This window comes from Numida meleagris, chromosome 10, assembly GCF_002078875.1.
Source record: "Numida meleagris isolate 19003 breed g44 Domestic line chromosome 10, NumMel1.0, whole genome shotgun sequence".
Taxonomy (NCBI): domain Eukaryota; kingdom Metazoa; phylum Chordata; class Aves; order Galliformes; family Numididae; genus Numida; species Numida meleagris.
In genome coordinates, this window is record NC_034418.1 from 10785245 (window position 1) to 10808747 (window position 23503).

General features: G+C 41.0%; 2 protein-coding genes across 2 annotated transcripts in view; one reads left to right on the plus strand and one right to left on the minus strand.

Moving 5' to 3' along the window:
* LOC110404137 (fatty acyl-CoA hydrolase precursor, medium chain-like) overlaps positions 1-23503 on the minus strand; it is an 84396-nt gene that overhangs the window by 19662 nt on the left and 41231 nt on the right. Inside the window, exon 5 of the mRNA XM_021408112.1 lies at positions 1021-1301. The gene's annotated coding sequence lies outside the window, so the exon portion shown is untranslated. The remainder of the gene's footprint in view (positions 1-1020; positions 1302-23503) is intronic.
* Positions 13840-19592, plus strand: RRAD (RRAD, Ras related glycolysis inhibitor and calcium channel regulator). The gene is made up of 5 exons (XM_021408150.1): positions 13840-13994; positions 14084-14450; positions 14557-14630; positions 15125-15329; positions 16775-19592. Exons 2-5 carry the CDS (start codon positions 14096-14098, stop codon positions 17050-17052), a joined length of 912 nt encoding a protein of 303 aa, XP_021263825.1. The 5' UTR covers positions 13840-13994; positions 14084-14095; the 3' UTR covers positions 17053-19592.

Genomic DNA, 23503 nt, shown 5'->3' on the forward strand with positions numbered 1-23503 from the left:
AAGCCCCCTAAATTTAGTCTCTCCAATGCTTTGTAATAGGACATGTTCTGTCAGAAAATATGACCCTTTAGAGCAGCTGTGTTGAATACAGTCTCATTCAAGTCCAGGAAAAATGCTAGAAGAAGACATCTGTTTCACATTCCTAGGCTCTGGGCAGAGTCCTCCAGGAGTGGCTGAATGGCACTTGTTTCATCTACAAGCACTGTGGCAAAAGCTCCCTAGGGTTGCTGGCTGTGTTGTGCACTGGAGTAACCTGCCGTGTGTTTGCACCAGCAGGCCAACACAGTTGGTGTGTCTCAGGCTCTGCTGCTCTGCACATACTCAGGCCTGTGTGCACAGACTTACTCCCTGGGAGAAAACAGACTTCTTTCTAGCTACTCTCATGCTGTCATTGCTGTCCAGTAATTCATTATTAGTAGCTAGAAAGCAGCTCAGCATTTTCGTATCCAGAGATGCTACTGATCTGTCTTGGAAGAAGTGGCAGGAAGAGCTTCACACTTCAGTGGACAATATTTCTTGTGTTTCCTTGTATGGAGTGATGTGTACTACACATTGGGAACAGTTAATTAAAAAAGAAGTTATTTTGGTCTGTACTCAAGATTGATGTGTTTACAACAACTAAGTGCTTTGATAAGGATCTCTCTCAGGAGCATTGATTTATAAACTACATGCTTTACAATTTTTTTTTAACAGCTATTAAGAACATTTCCCTTCAGCCTGTCAGGCAGACAGCTGTACCACTCTCCACCTCCCTCATGAAATGCACTGTTTGGCATAAACACAGACTGAGCAAGTGGCACACTCAGGTTTTTCCTTAAAAAAAATTAATGTTTATAGCAAAATCTTTCAAATGTTACTATGGAAAATATCAACAAAGAGGAGGAAAAAGAAGGGAAGTTGAGGCTATGACTTGTGTGTTTAAATCTGCCGGGATGTTTCACAACCACTTACCAGCAACATTTAATAGAAAGCGTATGTCTTCTTTTTCATTCTGCAAAATGCTGAAAATAACATTTTTACCTGTAAAGAGCTTTTGCGTCCTGTGGCAGGTTGCCTCCATTGCTTAACTTTGTGGTGAAAGGAACAGCACTGCCTGCAGTCATAAAGACATCCTGATTGTTTGAACCACTGGAAACCCTGCTACCCCACAAACTCATTAGAGTGGCTGCATAATATGCAGCCTCTTTGATTTCAGTGCTTTTCACCATCTCGCTGCAGTACATGCAAGTTTCAGGTGCCAAGGCAGTACTCTCCACAAGTCTCTGGATCCCACCATACGTAAGTTCAGCTCCCACACAAGGCTGGAGGGAGAGAGCAGGGCAAAAGTTAATTTCCATCAAGTCAGTGGAATAAATGTAATATAGCAGTGAGGAGCAGCTGCTCTCTTGGAGTTTTGGGAAGGCATAAGAGAAATACAAGAAAATGGCAGGGCCCTACAACACTTCACTGTGCTACCAATGTCTAGGGAACGCCCTCAGCCTCAGGTTGTGACAACAGGAGAACCATGAGCTTCCAGAGCTGTTTGCTGGAGGCTGTGAGCTCCCATGACTTTATGCTAAGCATCTTCCACCCCTCTGCTTTCCTTGCTCTCTACAAACTGGTTGTCTGAGGGGGCATGCCCATGGTGTTGAGAACATCCTCTGTGGTAGTGTCAGGGAGGGTGACACAGCAATGTGACAAGCTGTGAGCTTCACCCTGGATTTCTCTTCCCTCTGCCCTGTCTTCCTGGGTCATTACACAACCCATCCCATAGTTCCCTCCCATTGCAGCAGATAACAGGAAAGCCTTTGTTGTCCCACTGTCATTAAGTCCGAGCCCCTTCCCCACAAAAAGCAACAGGAGAGATAATTGTTCTCCTGATCCTCTTCTATGTAGAACTATTGCTTTAATTTGACAAAGGGAGGTGCACTCCCTGCCAAAATCATAAGTACAGCAGCCGAAGAGTGTGGGCAGCAGTTGAGCCCACACAGCCTAGCAGGAAAACCCAAGAGGCCAGCAAATCTTCCAAGACTGCCAAGCTCTCTTGTCTGTATGGGATTCTCTCCATTATTTTGATATCATTTTGGAATGATGGTTTATCATAGCTTTTTTTTTCCCACTTAATCTACCCAATCAGTCTCATCTGGGTTCCCATCAGTTGTGTCTCACGTGGTTTTGACCAAAATAATTTCAGTACAATGTCAGCAGTTTGCTTAACCCCAGGATGCTTGGCAGCTTTAGTTCTCTATGCTTTTGCTCATGGAAGAGCTGGCCCATGGTCTGTCTAAGGATTGTGAGGGTACCTAAGCATCAATATTTGTTTTGGTCACTCTTGCAAAGTAACAAATAAATCAACTATGTAGTCTGAAATGCTTGCATGGAAAACTGGTTAATGCCAACAGATTCCATTTTTTTTCCTGTTTTAGTAGAACAAAACTAGTTTTATTACAAAAAGTCTGAAAGATATCTGTAGTTTTTTAACACTGCAGCCAACTTCTAAAAAAATACAATTACTTTTGAGGTAGATAAAAAATAATGCCTAGGAATGAGACAAACTGTTTCTGTACAAGTTTGTACTGACTTATTTTCACAGGAATACATTTAAGACATTGTTTTTTGAAGGTGTAAGTTGGTAGTGAGGAAAGCCTGTCAAACTCTGCTTTATTAATGATTCTTACTACTGATAAAAATTGACTAGGAGCTTGAAACAGGATGCGTTATTAAAATAATTTCTTCCTCTCCTCCTTCAAACTCACCACTCTGGGTATGATCTTGCAAACCAATGGCTTTAATTAATACTTTGGATTATATGTTTATCATATAAGTGATGAAGTCTTGTCATATATTTGTTATTGTTGTTAATAATATTGGGCCATTCCTAGCAAAATTTTAGGTTATTTTACAAATGAAAAGTGAATGTATTAGCTTTAATCTCAATTGCAACAGCTTTTTTTCAAACACATATGCCTTATGCATGTACATATTTCAGTCTAAGCATTTAACTCCATAGGAGATGTACTCAGGCAGTTACCAGATCATAGAATTAATAATGCTCCAGATGTTATGGCTCAATAAATAAACAGCTTAGTTGCATTCTATACAAATCAGCTATGTATCAAACTAGTTTGATGCTTGCAACATATTCTTCTGAACCTTAAAACGGCAGGAACTTTGTTATGAATATTATGGTCTTAATCCTCTGAAAAGTTGCTTGAGCCTTCTACTGGCTGCAAACGTTTTTTGTTTGTTTGTTTTTGCTTGCATGCCTAATTGGGCGATCCCTGTTTCAGCATAAAGAAAGATAAGATGAAAAAGACATTATAGTATGAATTGTGACTCGGTCAAGCTGAGGAGAATGGAAACAATCCTACAGAACAGACTCTGGAATATACACATAAAATCACATGCCAAAGAGAGGAAGTACACATATGAAAGCTGCCAAGACTGTGACATAATGTCTCTCTGATCAGCTGCATTCAGGTCTGTACCATAGAAGCAGCAATGCACAGATCATGTGCTGCCACAAACATGGACAACTGGAGAGGCACTGCCCTGCTCCATGGAAGATGGTTTCCTGGCTGGGTTTCCTGGCACTGCTGTGTGAGACGTGTCCCAGACACACAGGCTGCACCGCTGCACTCAGACTGTGAAACAAGATCTGGCAGCTCTGCAAGCTAAATAAAATTAAGGTACAGACAAATTCTCAATTTGCGTGATGCAGAAAAGGATATACAGGAGAAATAGGAAACGGGATAGCTGAAAGTAATGTCTGCTTACAGCTTCAGATGTCATCGTGGGTTGTAACGATGCTCAGGTTAGCGTTACCCCAGTAGATGGTGCTACGATTTCACAGGGGTCAGCGACTGTCCTGAGACCCTACCAGCACAAACCCTGCTGAGTATCAGGGGCAAACGTCTTTATCCAGAATCTGAGTTCCCGCTGCATCCCCACTCAGCAGAAGGTAACTTAGCACCTCCTGTGTCTTCTGTGAGCCAGACTGCACCTGTCATATGGGCAGCTACCCATCGTTCTTGTCTGCTTGGGGTACAAAGGCAAACAGTGTCTGCACTGCCTCTGTTAGTCCAGATCAATTTCTTGGTTTTCCCTTACCTGAACCCCTTCAGATTCGTAAAATCAGTGTGCACCACTCACAACCATTCTGTCACTACATATGGTGATGGACAGGACACATAACAGGGTGCCTTTTCCACTAGCAAAATCTCTTTTTCAGTGCTGACACAATTCCTGGTGAACTTACACACAATTTATTTCAGCTGACTTAGTAATTATTGAAGCATTCAATTCTAATTAGGATGATGGTTAATTAAATCCGCCATAAAATCATTTGTTGTTTTTAGCCTTTGTAAATGAAATTACAAATATGTAACAAATATAGAGAAATAAATAGCTACAGCATATGATGCATCGTTATTTTCTTTCAGAGCTCATCGCAGGAAGCCTATATATCGTTATGACTTGATGATGACAGGATGACAGACTCATTTTTCCAATGAACAGTTTTCTTCTTATAAGGGAAAGCACACTGCATCTGTATGAGATCATCTAGAAAAGCCCTCCTTCCTGAAAAATACTATATTCTTTTTTTGTTGCCTAGCTACATACTGCTGTTACCTTAGAAGGCGGTAGTTCATCTGAATTATTCTAGTGGTGCTGATGTGCTTGAGCAGAGGAGTAACGCAAATATATAGCCCTTTCTTTGGTAAAGATTATGAAAGAAGGATTATGCAGAGGGTAGGGTGAATGTGAAGAGAAAGAGCCTTTGAAGAAATGCAATTTACTGTATTTGTTGTGGTGGGTTTTTTTTACATTAACTGTTGAATAAAGACCATTTCCCCCCCACAGCCCTGGGTGAGAGAGCAGGCAGTGAAATCACAGACTTGATGCTTTTGACATGAAACTCTGATGCCAAGGAACCATTTACTTGGTTAATGCTAATTAGTGCTGTGAGTAAGCGTGGAGAAGGGAAAAGGCTGTTGAGGCCTGATTCTACACTCATTTTCAGAACTGTGAAACAGGAAAAATGCCATGAAAGGCAGAGACTGTGCTGCCTCTACCCTGTACATTAGGAATGGGAGGATCTTTGGATATGGGTAGCTTTGACTATTTTCAAAATTAAGAAAGACCATTTAAAATGCCTAAGGCCCAAAGATTTTCATTGTAATGTGCCTGTCAAAGAAAACTCTGGCAGGGAACTCTGCCCCCAAGCGTGAGACATGCAGAGATTGAGTATGAGCAGTAATTCCCAGGCACTTCCCCAGTGTGACCAGCAGCTCTGCTCACTGCTGCCTCTCTGAAGATTTGAGTACATGGTATTCAGTGGGTGTGCTACCAAGGTATTCATTCTTAGAGTAATAAGATGAACGGAGAAAAAGGTAATTCCTTATCTGCTTCACTGTGAACAGTTTTGGGTGTGGATATGGGTCAAGATTCTGCAGTTTTATCTTCAGGACTGAAAGAATTTTAGCACTCAAGTTTTCACTTAACTTACTCTAGTTAGGGCTGATCATTTTATACCTTTGGAGAGAAAGTGACATATAATGAAGTTTATTATTATTATTACATTTTTTTCCCCAAGACTAAGATTAGAAAGAATTTTGACAAGTTAAAGTGAGAATAACAAAGTCCATACTGTTCTAGTTTATCTCTACAATAAGCACGTTGGAGGTCTTCGTAGGATTATCTTAAACAGCAGCAGAAGCAAAGCAGAAAATGAGACATTTACAAGAAGCAGAGATGCCTTTTACAGTTGTTATGCAAAAGTGCATTCCAGCGAGACAAATTCTGAGTTTCTCCTGGAACAGATGATAAAAATCTTCCACATCCAAATTCCTACACATTTTACATGAATGATTCCATGACATCACTCACCACAGGAGAAGACAACCATAAATTCTGCACTGGCTTATAAAGAAGCATAAAGCCTTTCTAATTCAAATTCATAAGTCTCTTCCAGGAGTGAGAGTTTTTTCCTTGGCTTCAAGCTTTCTCATATTGAAATGAAAGGGAAATTGAGTTTTCCCTACATGGTAAACAAGATCAGACTTTATTACCTAAAGCAAAAGGGCAGCTATGTTTTAATACTGGTCACCATCAGTCCCTACCAGGAACCTTATACAAGATGCAGCTATTCTGAGCGTTATAAATGCACATTTGGACACAAAACCAAAGCTACACTTCTCTGTGTAAGAAAATATATATTTAAAAATTTGTGTCCTTTCCCCTCATCTTATACACAGAAGAGGGCAGCACAGGTAAAGTTTCACTTTAAATTGTCACTAACATTATAAATTTGTTTCTGCCTTACCTCTTTTCTTTGGTGACAAATCTATGCGATTCAGCATGGCAAGTGTGTTGTTTATTTCCAGAGAGGACCACCGGCCTGCTCCTACTTCAGGGTTTTCATTGCAAGGACACTTTTCCTTGTTCACCCATCACATCCATGGAAGCAACTATAATACAGTGATTTTATCTGGGATTATTCATTACTGAGATATAAACCAGATTTTCATTCTTCATATCCCCAAGTCTTCTTGATATCTCTGTAGTATGTTGAACATAACTAATGCCTCGTTGCTGACACAGTTTGCTGCTCTCCTGGCACCCTCACTGTAATCTCTTGCTGCAGAGATGTTTTCCCTTGCAATTATACTTTTCCTTCTACAAGTTTCTGTGAATTTCTGCAGTATTAAGTGAAAGATGCCTGCCAACAAGCAACTTTTGAAGACCTTGTTCTGTAGGCATATGGGATAAATGGATTCTGTGGGTTGCCAGGGGCAGCTTTAAGCTGTTTTCCATCCAATTTCTGGGCTATTAAATATTAGTTCCTCAATAAAAGAGAATTATAGTATGTCCATGAAAATGTTACTTAATGCTCAGTTGAAAAAGTGTAAGTGGATGCTAGGAATTTTCAGGACTAAACAAAATTAGAAGGTGTCTCTTCCCACTTCATAAATCCATGGTGACCTGCAATTTGCATAATCTGCATTTCTTGTCCCCTCAGTTCTAAAAAGGATGTTTTAGAAACAGAAAATAGTCAGAGAAGAGTAATTAAGGAATAGGCTTGCATTAGTGACTGAATGCATGAGATTCCTCAGCTGGGAGGCAATTTCTGAAGGAAGGTATAAAATCATTACGTGTATGAAAAAAAATTACACTCTGCTTTACAATACAGTAACTGGAGTGTTGCAGGGTATCAAAAATTTACATGGGTTAAAAGGAATTAGAAAAATATGTAGGAGAAATACATCAGCAGTCTCTGAACAACAGGAATACATGGCAGGCACATGGGGGCAGTTTTAACTGCTTATCACGTCCTTACTGTCGGTTCCTCAGATATCAGCTGCTGACTGCTGGAAACTGGATGTAAGTTGAGTCTGACCCAGTACAACTCCTTTAATTTGTTATTGTAAATAGATTCATCCCTCTTGCCAAGAGCTATTGCTGGTAAATGATAAATCTTACATTGCAAATTGCTTCCTTACCACTATGTACTTCTCAGTAGGACAGCTAGCCATTTACTTTGCTCAATCTTTAAACAAACTGTCTGTTGCAATGTGTAAATTCAGAAGCTTTTTCACGGTATCAGACTTCCAGATATTTCATGGAAGGGGCCCCTGAAATCCACACTAAGGGGTATACATCTCACAGGAATTCTAACAAGATATTTAGCATTCCACTCATGGACGGACGATGTCTGCCACACACTTTGGCCATGACAAATTTAATATTGAAAGAAAGGAATTAGAGGTGGCAAAATAAAGTGACTATAGAAATACCTTACATCATGTTCTGATTTTATTCCAAACTTGAAATGCAATAGGAGCAAACAGCTGATTGGATATAGTATATGCTAATGAATCCATTCGGTAGCAGCTGGGGAAACCAAGGGAATATCCAATTCTGAGCCTTGTGGCTGTGGCATTGTATAGCATAAGTGGTTACCATAACAATAAGAAATAAAACTGAATCTAAGAAACTTAAGTAAGTGCAAGTTCGTAGTTAGATTCAGACAGAATTCTCTTCCCCGGTATACTGTAACAGGATAGTTCGTTGGTACTGTGGTGCACTTTGTCAAGAAGCAGCTGTGAACTGTACAGGAAAAGATGAAATTAGATATGCCACTTGTGCAACTTTTTTTCAGAGGGGTGATTCACCTGGCTCAGCTGATCATGAGGATTATCTAGTACTGGAAGCTTTGGAGATTACTCAAAGCAGTGAGAAATTCAGAGTAGCAGGAAGATGAAGCACATTTCCAGTCATTCCTTTCCCAAATTATTTTTTTTATACTCTTTCATTTAAGAAAGACAGAGGCATTTGCTTTATGTTAAAAGCAACAGATTTAAAGTTCACCCATTCTATGCTTCTATACTTGAAAAAACATAAACAATAACATGTTCTTTTGTGACACCTATCAGTGAGCTTCAGAATTTCTAGTCAGAGCTGGGAGAAAACCAAGTAACTGTGAGAGGAGCTGTAACAGGATGGAAAGCGCAGCAATGACAGCAGAGCAGCAAGGTCCTAGGCTGCAGCAAGTGAGGACTTGTTCAAACATAACAGCTTGCGGGTGGGGGGGAGGGAGGGAAGGATCTCTTTACCTTGAGAAAGCCTCAGGTACACAGGAGATAAGATCCCCTTGTCTCCCCTGCCAATCCTTAAATGAGGTCTGGGAAGGGGTGGATCCTGGCTCCACCCCTTCTGGTTACTCAGGTGCATTGCATGCATTGAGCTCCCTTGGGTTGGCCCTGCCTTCCCACCAGGTGCTCAATCACTGGTTCCAGCCGTGACTTAGCACTTCTGCTACAGGAACCAAGTTGCGATTAACTTTTATAAATATAATAACTGGGTTTATTCAGGTTTCTGTTTGCATTTTCCCCTTGGCGCTACAAGTGAGCTCTCTACACTATGTCAATTTCTATTGACCCTAAAGCTCTCATTTCTCACATCTCATTGTTGCAGCCCCAGCACATGGCTATCGCTATCCAGTCAAAAATATTAGCTGTGTTAAAGGCAAGAGTAATTATGTGAATAAGCATGGCTCCTTGGCCAAAGGGATGTGCTGCCCTGCCTAGCGAATGTCTAAATGGAGGTTCAGTACAGATGTGACATTCACTAGGCTTGCAGGCAAAGGAACCAATGCTAAGATTGGAAGCTCCGCTGCTGATACAACCATTCATACAGTACAAACTATAGTCTACTTTTACACCACTACATATTAACTACAAGGTAATGCAATATACCATAAGCTACATGAAAGATCTAATACTTATGTGCACACAACACACAAATGGAGCCAGTTGTGCGTATCTGTTCAGCACACAGTAATAGTGTGTGTAAAATCACAGGGCTGTGGAGAGAAAAAAATTTGATCATGTTTGCACTATTGAACAAAGAGTAGGATAAGGAAAAGGTGTTTTCTTTATTTTCCTGTAAGTGTTTTCATCTTGCTTATGTTAAAAAAAATAATACAAACCACATTTCCTACTGCTGCCTCTGTCTCTTATCCCACTGGCCTGAGTCTCTCAGTTCTGAATTAAAATAATAATAACAGCTGCTATTTCTTTTTTAGTCTAGGTATTTGGGAGGTAGCCAGACTCAAGCTTCTGTAGGACTAATGCTTCCTGTAACTTGGCAAGAACAGACCTTTGTGGATATCTCTGCAGTTTGTGTAGAAATAACTTCAACGACATAATGGCTGATTAATTCGACTTGAGGCAGTGCAGGTGACTTGAGAAGTAAGAAGAGGAGAAACACAAAACTTCCAACATAGAGCCATGGTGAGAACAATACTTTTCCAAGCCTCATTCTGCTACCCCTGTCTTTGGGCTGTTCAGAATACTTCTATTATTTATAAAGAAACATGAAACAATTCCAATGTAAGACAGCAACTAAAACAAAACCTAGAATTCAGTGATAATAATCATTTAATGTAAAAAGTATAAATGCTGTTTATAATATGGCATTTAACCCTGAATAAACACTGATGTAGAATCACAGTTAATTCTTCCTCCAAAATTCTGCTTTTCCACCTGACAGTCCAAAGGGGAAGGAGATAGGCATCAGCTTATGTGTTCTTAGTTATGACTGCACCCCCTGCAAAGTTGTGCTTGTCATTTAGACCGCAAAATGCACTCTGCACCTAACAGCAAAAAGAAACTCCAAGCACAAGCTTTATTACCACAGTAATAAATAACTGGAACAACAGGATCATACTGCATGTTTTACATCTACTGTATGATGAAAAGTACTCAGGCCAAGAGAGTGCACTGAAAAGGAACACTGATACTTCTCAAAAGCTACAGAATGAATGGGGGAAAAAAAAGAAGAGGAAGAAGAAGAAAGAGTGAGGGAAAAGGAAAGAGGAAAGAGGAGAGGAGAGGGAGAGGAAAAAGAGACTGGACAGTTAACAACAGTAAAATACCAACAAAAGGCACCTTAAATAAAAGGCAATTGAAATAATCAAAATGAAAATCATACAAGGATGAAGTGAAACTAAATGAAACAAAATGTTATCCAATTAGAGAGCTTTGTGCCCAACTTCCCCTAATACAGGACATCAGTGTTCCTTTCCTTGTAAGTCTCGGATCGAACTCTTCTTTGAGAAGCACAGGACACACCACAGATGCTCAGTAACCATGCAGAAATGAAGATTTTGGATTGATTCAAAAATGAGAGCCTCCAGCTGTTCCACCAGGATCCCACAACACTCTGATAATTAGAATGGAGTTAACCTGGGTGCCTGGATCCTAGGATGACCCAGTGCTTCTGGCCTCAGCAGAATTTGCTTGTTGCTTTCATTAAAACTTATTCTCTCTTTGCACACAGTGAAGACCTGGATAAACAGTGCCCCCTGACTGCAGCTCTGCTGCTGGTTATGAAGCAAACCTCTGCAGGGAATAAATGCCTGAACTGCACAAGAGCTGCCTGGGACTCAAGAACCACAGATGGTAGCACTGCTATAGTGATAATCTCAATTCAGTGTACTTCCAATCTGCCATGCAGGCTGGAGCAGACTCTTACCTTCAGCGCTGATAGAATCCAGGCCTGGCTCTATGTAAAATTGAAAGAAATTGTAAAATTTCCTGTTTCCATTTCAATATATAATGAACAGTACACTAGGCTTACTAAAAATATCAAGTACAGTATGTGACAGCAGCACTCATTTAATTAAAACAAACCTTAGGCCAGTAGCAGCTAGTACAGTGGAAAATAAGAATAGTAAAACAAGACATTAAAGTTTCTGTTACATAAAAATATATATTTCAGTTAACATTTGTTAGAAGTAGAATCTTCTGGAAGTGGAAATGGAGGGCAGGTGAGAAAGGAGAGAGTCTAAAAGTCCTTCAAATAAATTTAAATCAGCATCTTGGGTCTGTGTGGTCTCATACCCATCCCACTGAAATCATTACATGCTGCAGTAACGTATGCAGGAATATACATACATAGCAATAGCGAATAACAAACAGAATTACATGCTGTGTGAAGAAGCACATTATATGTCTCAAGTGATTAACCTGAATTATCTGTTAATTCCTTCCAACTTCACAAAATAGCTGGATCTATTAGGATCAAGGGAGATAAAGCAGCTACGTGACCCCTGTGATCCCTCCCTCTCTGGTTGTAGGCACAGCTCCCATGGTGAGAACAGCCCTAACTGCCTTGGCACTGCACTCCTCCAGATGACTTGCAGTCATCCCTCTAGGAACAAGTGAAGCCTCAGGGACCTAATCCAAGGCCATCTCACTTTCCGCTGAAGGATGATTCGCAGAACCCTGTGCCAGATCCCAGTAGTATCCTGTAACTGTGATGGTATTCTGTAACTATTAATTCATTACTTATACCTGGCTGCTGGCTCAAAACAAAACATTTGCCACACGGTCCTAAACTTTTGTATCATTTCTGTAAGGTATTTTCTATTTTCAGACTCTTCCTGCTGAAATTTCTCTTAAAGTCTTTTGCATTTTTTGTATGCCTTTCTTGGTTTTGTTTTGTTTTGTTTTGTTTTTGGCTTTGTGAGGGCTCTATCTTGCAATTACACCATTGAAATATATAAAATGTTCATTAACAAAAGAGCTGGAATAAAAAATGGCCCCCAGTTTTTATCTAGGTTTCAATCAGTAATGCTACATGTGCTATAGAAGCAGCACAGTGCTGCTCCCAGATTTCCCTTCTTCCACACAGAACAGAATTTTAAATATCCCCACTTTATATTCCAGCTTCTACAGTTTGACCCTGACACACAGTGAACCACCAGTATGGGCTGGTCAAAAAAATTCATAAAACCACTCAGAGTATTTCCAGGTGAGAATTTTAGGCAGAAATACTCAACCTTTTATAAAGTTAACTGAAGAAAAAACATTTCTGGAAGTGCATTTACCCACTTGGCTGCATAAAAATACAGGTTAATCGAGGCGGTCCGGTAGATTTCAGATTATCCAAATTAAGTAACAAACGTGCATTTCAAATGCTAATGTTAATTTGTTTAAATACGATTTAAAATGTAAACCACGGCTATGTAATTCTGTTCATTTCCCTGAAGCACTCACCGCTTCTAACAACCAGGCCGACGATTGAAACTGACGCGGCTATTTCGGTGCTGTTCTGACTGACAGGCAGAGGAGTGCTGCAAGCACTCCGTGATCTTTAACTGCCACATTAACACTTTAAACTGCAGTTATCAGGGCAAAAGGGTCAAAGACACCCCAAGAGCATGAACTAGAGGGTTATAATTAGCTCCCGAAAATAACGAAACATTCGCTCGCTTTCATGGGAAAAAAACATCCATTCCCTGCAGCCAGACCCTTTAGAGCATTTACCTGTTTCTCCCTGTCCCAGTTAAGTAGCCTCACAAATTGAATGTGTTATAAGAAAAAGATGTTTCTCGGTCGTTGTGTAGCATTTCATTGTCTAATAAAATTGCCTGCAACTGCGCAGCCCAGCCCCACAGATCCTTTCTTTCCTTTACCTGATTCCCTATGTCCATTTATTGCTTTCCATCATCTCCCTATCTCCTGCCTTCTTTAACCTTGTTTCAGCTGCTGATTTACAACCTTAAGCATTTACTAATCTGATGGCAACGGTCCCTACACAAAGTCACAGGGATTTTCCCGCACTGACCAGGCTGTAATCTTTTGAGAGCAGGAGCCAGGGCTATTTTGGCTGTAAGACGTCCACCGCGTCGCGGTTGCTAAGAAAACAATAAACTGTGCACACGGTGCCGCGGTGAGCAATTCAGCACGCCAGCGCGGCTATCTGCTCGGCCCTTTCCTCACTTGATCACACGGTAATGACTGTGCCACTTAAGATAAAACTTTCACAGCCTCGCGTTGCTGCTCAGGTGAAATCAAGGGAAGAATTTGACCTTTACATTTGAAATCGGCATCTGCAACCGTTAACTCGGCATGCAGCAAGCGTTTGTACTGTGCCAGCACAGCACCTTGCACGGGGGCTTTTCTCCTCACCCGCACCTGAACATTAAGTAATGCAAGCACGAAGCGATGCAAATATCGCGCAGTTGCTAACATTCTTCCTAACAATGTTGTGGGCAACACGGCTCCTGGGCCATTGCATAGGGCACACCAAGCTGAGGAAACCTGCCCGCGTACACCGCCAGCCCCGTGTTCAGTTTCCCCTCGGTGCAGCCTCGGGAAAGCAAATCCCGGGGGGCCGGGCACAGCCGGGGTTCCCCACCGACGCGGGGTTCCCCTCCCTTCCTGTCGCGGAGGGCACCGGCGGCTCCTCCGGGGGGGGGCAGCCCCCGCCGGGGCTCCCCGCGCCGGGCTCCCCGCCCCCGCCGCGCCGTGCCGCTCCGCTTCGCTGCGCGCTGAGACTCCGTGGGCGGACGCGGCAGCCCACGGGCGCTGGCAGGCAGCAGCGCGGCGCGCGTCACAGCGGGGAGGGCCGGGCTGCACAGCCATAAATAGGGGCGAGGCGGCGACGGCAGCAGCACTCGCGGGGAATCCCTCCCGGCCTTCCTCCGAGCGGCGCGGAGCGGCGAGGTAAGACGGGCGGGCATCACTCTCCGGCGGCGCGGGGCCGGAGCGGGATCGTGGGGTTCTGACGGCTCTTCTCTTCGCCGCGTTCGCAGCCTAGCGTCCCCATGACTCTGAACCGCGGCGACAAGCTGCGCTACCTGGACAAGCGGCGCGGCAGCATGCCCTTCTCCGCGCACCAGCAGCTGCACCGGCGCAGCATGCCGGTGGACGAGCGGGACCTGCGGGCCGCCCTGCCGCAGGACGAGCTGTCGGGCCTGGTACGCTGCACCTCGTACAGCCCCGGAGAGGCGCACCGGGAGAGCTGGGCCTCCGACTCCTCCGACTCGGTTATCTCCTCGGGCAGCGACTCGGACGGCAATCTCTACAAGGTGATCCTGCTGGGCGAGCACGGCGTCGGCAAGACCAGCCTGGCCCGCATCTTCGGTGGCGTGGAGGACGGCGCGGAGGCGGAGGAAGCCGGTGAGGGCACGGGCAGCGCGGGGTCCCCTGTCCGGAGGGGCGCGAGGGGTGGCGGGCAGCCGGGCTCGGGGTGACGTTGCTTTACCGAACACTGTCTTTCCTCCAGGAAACACGTACGACAGGTCGATTATGGTCGATGGAGAAGAAGCGTCTCTCGTGGTGTTCGATATCTGGGAGCAGGTACTTGCAGCTCCAAGATTCTTTTTCTTTATGGACCGGTCTGCAGTTTGCTCCAAAAATGTGTAGCAATGGAATGACTGTGTCTGGCTATTTATTGTCAGATGGGTAATATTGAAAGGGTGAAGAACCAGAATTCATGCTGCCTTTATTCTCCCCTGTAATTATCTTCTCGTAGCTAGACAAGCAGTTTAGAAACCTGGCTAGTCTTGGGCTGTGAATCCCTCAGTGCTTTGAATAAAGCTTACATTGGCAGCCCCAGGGAATTCCTGTAAAATTAGAGATTGACAATCTGATCGGTGCTGACTTGATACTATTTCTAGAAACAAGAAGATTTTAAGAAAACTTCCGGTAGACTGGTTTACTTTTGCTGTTTATAAATGGATAAAGCTAATAAAAATATCTTTCAGGTGTTTACAATACTTAAATCATTAACTAGACAGTGCCAAATATTTTTTTTTTAATGCAGTAAATCTATTTCCCTCCGTTTGTTTTAGGATGACAGCCAATGGCTTCAGAACCACTGCATGAAGATGGGAGATGCCTACATCATTGTCTATTCGGTGACAGACAAAGTTAGCTTTGAAAAGGCCTCCGAACTAAGGATCCAGCTAAGAAGAGCAAGACAAACAGAAGACATTCCTATTATTCTTGTGGGCAATAAGAGCGACCTGGTCAGGTCCCGGGAAGTCTCAGTTGATGGTAAGATACTATACATTTATACAGTAACGTCTAAATTATTAGTAGCAAAGGCAGCAGAGGATAATGATCAACAGAACTGGTCCGGGTTTGATGTAGAAAAAATGTATGGTTGGAGACACACCAGAGAAATCAAGCCAGCTGGTTCACATGGGGACTCTGCACCACAGAAAGCAGTGGAGGTGGCAGTGAGGGAAGACTCATATATAGAGCTAGGCTCCAAACTGCAGTACAAGAGTCACGCAGCTTCAGAGCTGCAGATTCAACCTGTTGCTCTGTATAGAGCTTTACTGCATGTAGCAGTTACTAGTCTCAAGATGTGGTAGCCTTCTTAAGGGACAGGAGTGCCATGTCGTAGAACCCAGGCAGCCTTTGATGGTGATCCCATAGTAACAGTACAGCCCTTTCTTCTAGAAGTGATTCCATCTTGTTTGAGGTGAGGTGGAGAACTAGGCTCACCCAGTCTTCTTGTATCTCATCTACAGCTGTGTTCAGTGAGAACTGTCTGTTCCAGTGTGCGTTTCAGCAACTCAACTACAGTAACAACTGCCAAGTGTTAATTTCACATGTTAAAATTTATTTTTCCTTCCACTGGGAAGAATACTGTGAAATATTGGTGTCTTGATGCTGAAGAACCGTTTCTTGCTGTGTGGTTCTGGCATGCCTCCTGTGTTAAATGTCTGCCCAGGGAATTGGCTGGAGTTCATCAGGAGGTTCTCATTCTTTGCAGGCTGGTGGCAGTGCATGGTTCACCTGTCCTAGAAGTGGCATTATTTTGCTCAGGCTTGCAGCTTTGTCATTATTCACCACAGGGTGAACATTGAAATTTGCTATGCAGCAGTGTTCCAGAGTTACATGTTTATTTCTGGAACACTGGGGACAGAGTATTGTCTAGTTTAATGCAGTCCTAAACAAATCCAGTAGTTGACAACATTATGACCTCTGCTGTAATCTATATAATGACCTGACCTTTTGATCTGCATCAGCTTCATCTGTATCTGATGTGGAAGACTCTCACTTCTTACAGCAAGGCTGAGGTGTGTGACTGCTCAACAGCTTCCAGAAGAAATAGCAACTAGCTCTTCTTTCTGTACCTCACAGTCTTTCCTATCAGACAGCAAGCATGCATCAAGTCCCTCCCTTAAATCAGCTATAGATCTTATATGGTATTGGGATGGTTTACCTATAGGGCTGCTTTTGCCTTACATTCAGCATCACTGGTCAAGTGAGACTTCTGACCTCACCACAACAAAAGAATGAAAAGTAAGGGAACAAAACCATGATTGCAAACATATAATTTACTGCTGTGTAATAAAGCTCTTTGGTGTTGAAGATATTTTCCTTGCTTTTTAAATTAATCCTTTTTTCTCCTCTTTTTTTTTCCTGCTGGTACGTATGAAGAGAAAATGTCAGTCTCCACTCATCTCCCTTCTTTTCTTTCCATCCAGAGGGACGAGCCTGTGCTGTTGTGTTTGACTGCAAGTTCATTGAGACCTCAGCTGCTCTTCATCATAATGTCAAAGACCTGTTTGAAGGTATTGTTCGGCAAATTAGACTTCGCAAAGACAGCAAAGAAGACAATGCTAGGAGAATGGCCAACACAAAAAGAAGAGAAAGCATAGGCAAAAAGGCTAAGCGATTTCTTGGGAGAATTGTGGCAAAGAACAACAAGAAGATGGCTTTCAAAGCAAAATCAAAGTCTTGCCATGACTTATCTGTGCTTTAGAAGCTTTCAGCAAGGCCAGATGTTGCATGTTGGAGGTGAACGAGCATTTGGCTGTTGAGAATTATATGGATGATCCTCATCGTGATAAAATAATGACTTATCAGTTGAGACTCTCATTAATGCCTTAAGGTGCACAAGCAAGTCTGGAAGTTACCTTACAATGTTGGCTTCGTTGAATGGTTTGTTTCAATGTGTACAAGTAAATGAATGAACTTTAAGTGGCTTGACATGCCCACATTTTCACTATGTATATAAGTTACGCATATCCTCTTGTCCTGTGGATACCAGAGATGCAAAGATGAAAAAGGATGATAAGTATCACCACAGACTTGCCTCGTTTGCAGAGCAAAACTTAAACTTGTACGCAGGCTCGTACACTCTTTTTAGTATAAAGTAAGCAATGATAAATCTTTTTAAATTTAAATGTGGGGTGGGAGGAAGTAGAACCACATTAGAATGGAAGGAAAACAAATTTATATATATAGTTAAATACGGAACAGATATCATTTTATGAAGTTAATTTGCACTTCCGTTACCTGTTATTCGATTAATTTGTTACTTGTTTACATGAAGATTTTATAATAAAGTATTATTTCCTGTTATAATAAACTGTGCTTTTCTCATAGTATGGATAAAGAATGAGGGAGCAGTATTTTTATACTGATCTTTTTTTCACCGTATAAAGCATTAATTACAGACTTCAACTGATCTATGCAGATATGTATGTGGCAGTTCTGGAATGAAATGAATCAGGAATACTCTGTGTCCTGTTCTTCAGCAGACAGTTCTTCTAAGTAAAACCTGCTTTTATGAATACCCTATTACAGCAGCTGATATTGGGAAGGGGTATCTTGATGTTATTGTTCATCTTCAGTCTAGTTCTCTAGCCAGCTTTAGCAGAAAGAGACTTCTAAATAATACCTTTAGTTTGTTAAGTTTTTGTCCATGCTGATGAACTGAAACATGTAATGTTCAACTTCTTACATTTGTCCAGGCTTGAAGGCCCAGTATGACAGCCAATGAGCAAATGTGGGTTTTTGTTGTTGTTTGTGTCTTGTTTCTCACTTGTTTGTTTTCCTTTTTTTGGGAGCAATGTAATTTTCTCATCTACTCACAAGCCTGTAAATACCTCTCAGTGGCTTTGGGAATTTCAAAGCAGCCAGACACGGCTCTCTGAAATAGATCTGAAAGACTCCAGGTGCGGGCTACTGTGGCCTCCAGCGCTGCTACAGTTTTCAAGTCCTGTATTATAGTTAATGTGTTTCCATGATTTTTACCTATTTGCTATTCATAAATTTAAAAATCAGTCACGCCTCAGTAAATCATTTAGGCTGATTGCATATGCTTTGTAAATTCCTCTCTAAAGGATACATTATCTTTAAATTTTTCCATAAACTCAGTTCTCACAATTGATAAAACATGAGTTCTGTCTCTTTCCACTCCCCCTAGCTGAGTCCAGTTATTGAAAGAGATTGTTCCCACTACCTGGGAGCTCTTTGCATGATCTTACAGGGGTTACCCCTTCCCATGCAGCAGACAAATAGCATCAGCTGTTACACCTTAATGTGTGCTTCCCTGAGCTTGAACAAACAACTCTCCATGGGCTTAGCCTCCTGATGTGCTGCTGGTGCAGCTAGCTGTTGGCTTTAGTGTATGTTGCTGCTAACAGGTCACATCAGTTTTCTTGTGAAGAGAGGTGTTTTCTTCATGACAGGAGTGAGGTCCAAAGCAAGTAATTCTGCCCTGCAGCCAAAGCTTACATTTACCTGATGATACTTTTTATTTGGATTTGGCTTTTTTTCCACTAGCCTTGCTTCCTGGCACGCTACTATCCCTGGAATGTCTAACCACGGTCAAGAGCGTGGCACCAGATGTCTATTTACACTGAAGCTTTTATCTTCCAACACCAAAGAAAATGTTTGAGGCTTGAAAACCCTGCCACAAAAGTGTCCAAACTGATGTGCATTAATCTGGCACATATCTATTTATGCTTATATTAAAGCTATTAACAAAACTTTGTGTTGCTCCCTGTGCGTTTGCAAAGCTTTTGCCTTTTGGTTGTCCTGTGTTTTCAGAATGACTGGGAGAGGATTGACACTTAATCTGGATTGACTTTCAAGATTTAATTCTGTCAATAATAAATACAAGGAATGTGATAGAAGTCCAGAGATTGAGACACATCTTTTCACAAAGTGCAATGTGTTACAAAGATGTTGCAATGCAACTGCAGCTGCAAAGCCTCCTCAAGGCCATGGTTAACAGCTGTGCTTTTTTGGATACTCTGACCTACGAATCAGATTTATTCTTGAGTTTGTGAATTAAAAAGATTAGGTTTGGACAACTCTAAAGCATAAAAACTATTCCTGTTTAGAAAATTTCTGGATGTTCATATAAACTCTGGAAAAGAATTTGTGGTTTAGAATTGTGTGATAGGCCACTGTGAGACAATAAACTGTGAATCACCTGAAAGAAACGTAGGCTCATCTATACTGTATTCAAACAGTTAACATTATACAATAAAATACTTACTCAAATTCTCATTGCGTTGTTGGTTTTTTTTTTCTAATTTTTTTGTTTTTTACAGTTTTGTTTTGTTTTGTTTTGTTTTGGGTTTTTTTGCATTATTCAGCAATGGTTCATCAGTATGGGGAGGGTTCAATGTTATTGCAGTTTTGATAATAACCTGCTCTAGAACAATATCATATTCCATACTATGGAAGCATTGTCATGAATACAATTTTGCAGAGATTTTGTAGCTCATGGAAGACATTCTACCCTGAAAAATACTAATTTCTAGGATGTAATTTAGTGCAATTTCCAAGGAGTTTTTTTGAAAGTACATATGCAATAGCAACAGGCATCTAACTGCCAAATGCCTCCAAAAATCAACATTCCACAAAAGGTTATTCCTATCTTCAAGCATTTGACAGTCACCTATGGGTTTTTGTAATTTGAGATGGATACTCAGATTCTAGTCGTTAATGGGGCTGAATCTATGTCAGGTGAAAAATACTGGAAGTTCCAGACAATAGCATTTTCTGTCATTATTATTAGAACAGAGTCGAGTGTCAGCAATAACAGTGGTGTGAGTTCTCTTATTTTTTGCCAATGTACATCAGTTTTAGTTTGGAGGGACAGTTCATACAGTCATTCAATCTTTATTGCTTTCACTGCTTCTGCCAGCTGAAGTTCCTGTTACATCTGATTGTGATAGAGGATTTTGTGTTGGCATAAATCCACTTGGAACAACTCTAATTATTATCATCTACAGCGAAAGGACATTGCCTTTTATATATGATGCATACTTTAGGTAAACAAATCAAAGACTCCTCTGCCTGTTATTTCTAAAATAGCTTCTGTAAAACTCTTCATGGTATAAAAAATGTGAAGAAAATCATTCCTCCATCTGCCAGAAACACGAAGTGTAAAATCGAGTCACATAAATAGAGATGAAATGTAAACTGCTGGGGGAAGGCATAGCATCACCAAAAATGTGGTTTTACTCAGATGTATTTTCTCAAAATAGAGCTACAAAACCAGGCCAGGATCTACATAGTATCATTGCATAACACAACTGTTCTTTACTGAAAAAGAAAGCATAGTGAATTGCCAGTGAGTAAGAATTCAGTGCATGATAAAAAATCACTAAGAGGTAGTATAAGAAAAGTGTGATAATACTTAAGTTGAAGTTTGCTTTAGTTCTCTTATTTTTTTCAGGGACAATGTACGGACTAATTGCATGTACAGCACCGAGACCTCCCTGAATGTTGATTTGTATCACATCTGCACATTCCAGGGCTGCCATTTAAGTTATAGGTATGATCTCTAGCATTATAATGGACAATTTGACTCTCTGTTTGGATAAAGGAACATCTGATCTCCGATACTCCTGAAGTTATTAATGTCTAAAAATTCAAACTGTGAACAATGTCAACTGTCTTTCTGCTCTGTGACATGGATGTTGAATAGAGAAGTAAGAGATAGAAAGAGAATGAAGTACATACCATTTACCTTCAAATATCATTTATCTAACCCACTGTTCAGAATCTAAATGGGAACACCAATGTGAACTTAAAGTTGTACTAAGAATTGCAGCACTAGAAGGTAGAAAGCAGCTTAAGGAATTTACTTAAACACTGAGTTCTTGACCAACAATTACCTTGCTATTAATTACGTACCATGAAAGTGCTCTGGCAACTAGGTAAAATGAGCAATATATGTTCTAAAGACTCCCTTTTTTTCTTGTTCTCTTTATTTTTTCTTTCATTTCCTGAGTTATAGATGTGCTATTTGAATGAATCACTGGAAACCAGTTAGAACCCTACTGAGTTTTTTTCTATTACTCCCAAAATTTATCACAGGACCTGAAGAAGATATTACTGAACTAAAACAGATTCAGAGACAGAGATCAGCAGAATTCATTTGAAGATATCAATTTTCTCATCCTTTTAAAATAAGCTTTTCAAAGGCCCAAAACAAGGACTGGAGAAAGGGCAGGATTAGGAGAGCCAGTGCAGAACCAAAAGTTGCTCCTACTCAGAACAGTACAGACAGCCTGTAAAAAGCTTTATGGCAATAAGTTCCACTTTCATCAGCCTCATTACACTAACATAAATAATTACACTACCGTAAGGCTTGCAGTGCCACTGAAGGTTGTGACCCTTGCCTTAGGAATGATGATTTTCAATTCAGTAGACATCTTGGCAGAAGAATAGAAATATTTGTCACCCTAAAATGGATTATTGTAATGCATTATGCTTAACAGAGAGCTTTCAGGAGCTCCACACTGTAGGAAATATAGCCACGTTAAGTAAGCTGGTAGGTCACAATGAGCACATAACTCCTGTGCTCTGGCCTGTGTTCCCATAAGTTTCTAAGTGAAGTTATGATCTAGAAAAGCTGCAAATAGAATTGGACATAAATAATGCTGGCACTGCTTCACTTTGTTGCATGTTTCTTGGCTTCAACATAGCTCACTGAACTCACTATAAAGTCAACACCATTTCTCGATTCGGGGCTGCTCAATGAGAACAATCTCTGTGTTTCTAATTGCAGCCATCACGTTATCATAGGTATTGGGCAACAACAATTTAGTGCATTCAACACTGCAAAGGTACCTGCAAGAGATCATGCCCTGTTTATTAGCCTTGAAATTCAAAGGTGCAAAAAGCACAAAAATAACAGAAATATATCTAAACTGAACTAGAATATACAGTAAATATTAAAACCATGCAAACTTGCAACAGCTCCCGTTCACTTTGGGCCTTCCACTGGAAATTTTAAGAAGAGTTCATCTACTTAATCTTCAATAAAACAGAATAACCTAACTCTTTTTGGATATCAGCCAAGTGCTGAACAACTTTCTCACAGATTTCCCAGTTAGAGATATCTCAGTTATAGGGCTCCTTTGTCACACACTTTTCATGTCAACTTCAATTTTATCTTTCCAACCTCCACTGTTACACATTGTCACCCTTGCAGCAGTGGCTCAGCAGTACTCTGGGAACGTCTGATGCTGCATGACGTACTGAAAAACATTAGCTGTCAACAGTCATAACATGAACCTGGTCCCCCAGCTCATTACTTTACATAATATGGTCTAGATAAAAATGTCAGATTTTGCTGCACATAAGTCCCTGATTAAGACAGCATAGCAAATTAAATTACTCTCTCCTTGAATGTCAGGGGTACTATTGCATTTGCAAGGCAAAAAGGAATGGAAGATTTTTAACTAATCTATTCATGGGAAAAAACAGAAAAAACTTATGCAATCTGACAAGCGCCTTTCATTTTTACCCTATGGTCATTTTTCCAATGGAAATCTCAGAGGCTATATTGTTGGGTATGGTCTTCTGCCCCCCGACTATTGCTAGAGCTCCTAGATTTCTATCCTTCCTGCCTGGCTCCACATAGAAAATATTCTTAAAAATCTCAAGGAAAGCAAGATGGTGAAAGTTATGAGCAGTGGAAAAGTTTTCAAGATTTTTTAAAACAGTAATGAAAACATTTTATTCAACAAATTAGTATTTCTATGCAGGGTTTACAGCTTGCAGTGTATAACCTAGTCATAAAAAAAAAAAGAAAACAGAACTCGTCAGCCTTTATCAGTAGTAAGTATTTTCTGTGTTTCTCTTGATACTCAGCAACAGATCTAAAGTCACTGCCCATAATAGACTGCAAAGAAGTAGACAGAACAGAAACTACAGTACTAGGCTGTTTTCATCCTACTTTTTTATTGTTACCAAAATAAGTTTTTGCTTGTAACACAAGTAAAGGCACTGAATTCATATGTTTATCATAAATGCACAACCAATGCATCTATATGCAGCCATTACCTGCAGAACTGATTTTATTTTTTCTTCTCTTACACAGTAATTCAAAAAATAACACTAAAAATCAAAGCTATAGCAGAGAAGTGAAAGAAGCACAGAAATAAAGCAGTAGGCAGACT

What these genes read in the sequence shown, in the direction of transcription:
- RRAD (XM_021408150.1), top strand. Translation starts at nt 14,096, where the DNA reads ATGACTCTGAACCGCGGCGACAAGCTGCGCTACCTGGACAAGCGGCGC. An exon ending in CGCGGAGGCGGAGGAAGCCG is followed by an intron (nt 14,451 to 14,556) that starts GTGAGGGCACGG and finishes TCTTTCCTCCAG; the next exon opens with GAAACACGTACGACAGGTCG. An exon ending in TGTTCGATATCTGGGAGCAG is followed by an intron (nt 14,631 to 15,124) that starts GTACTTGCAGCT and finishes CGTTTGTTTTAG; the next exon opens with GATGACAGCCAATGGCTTCA.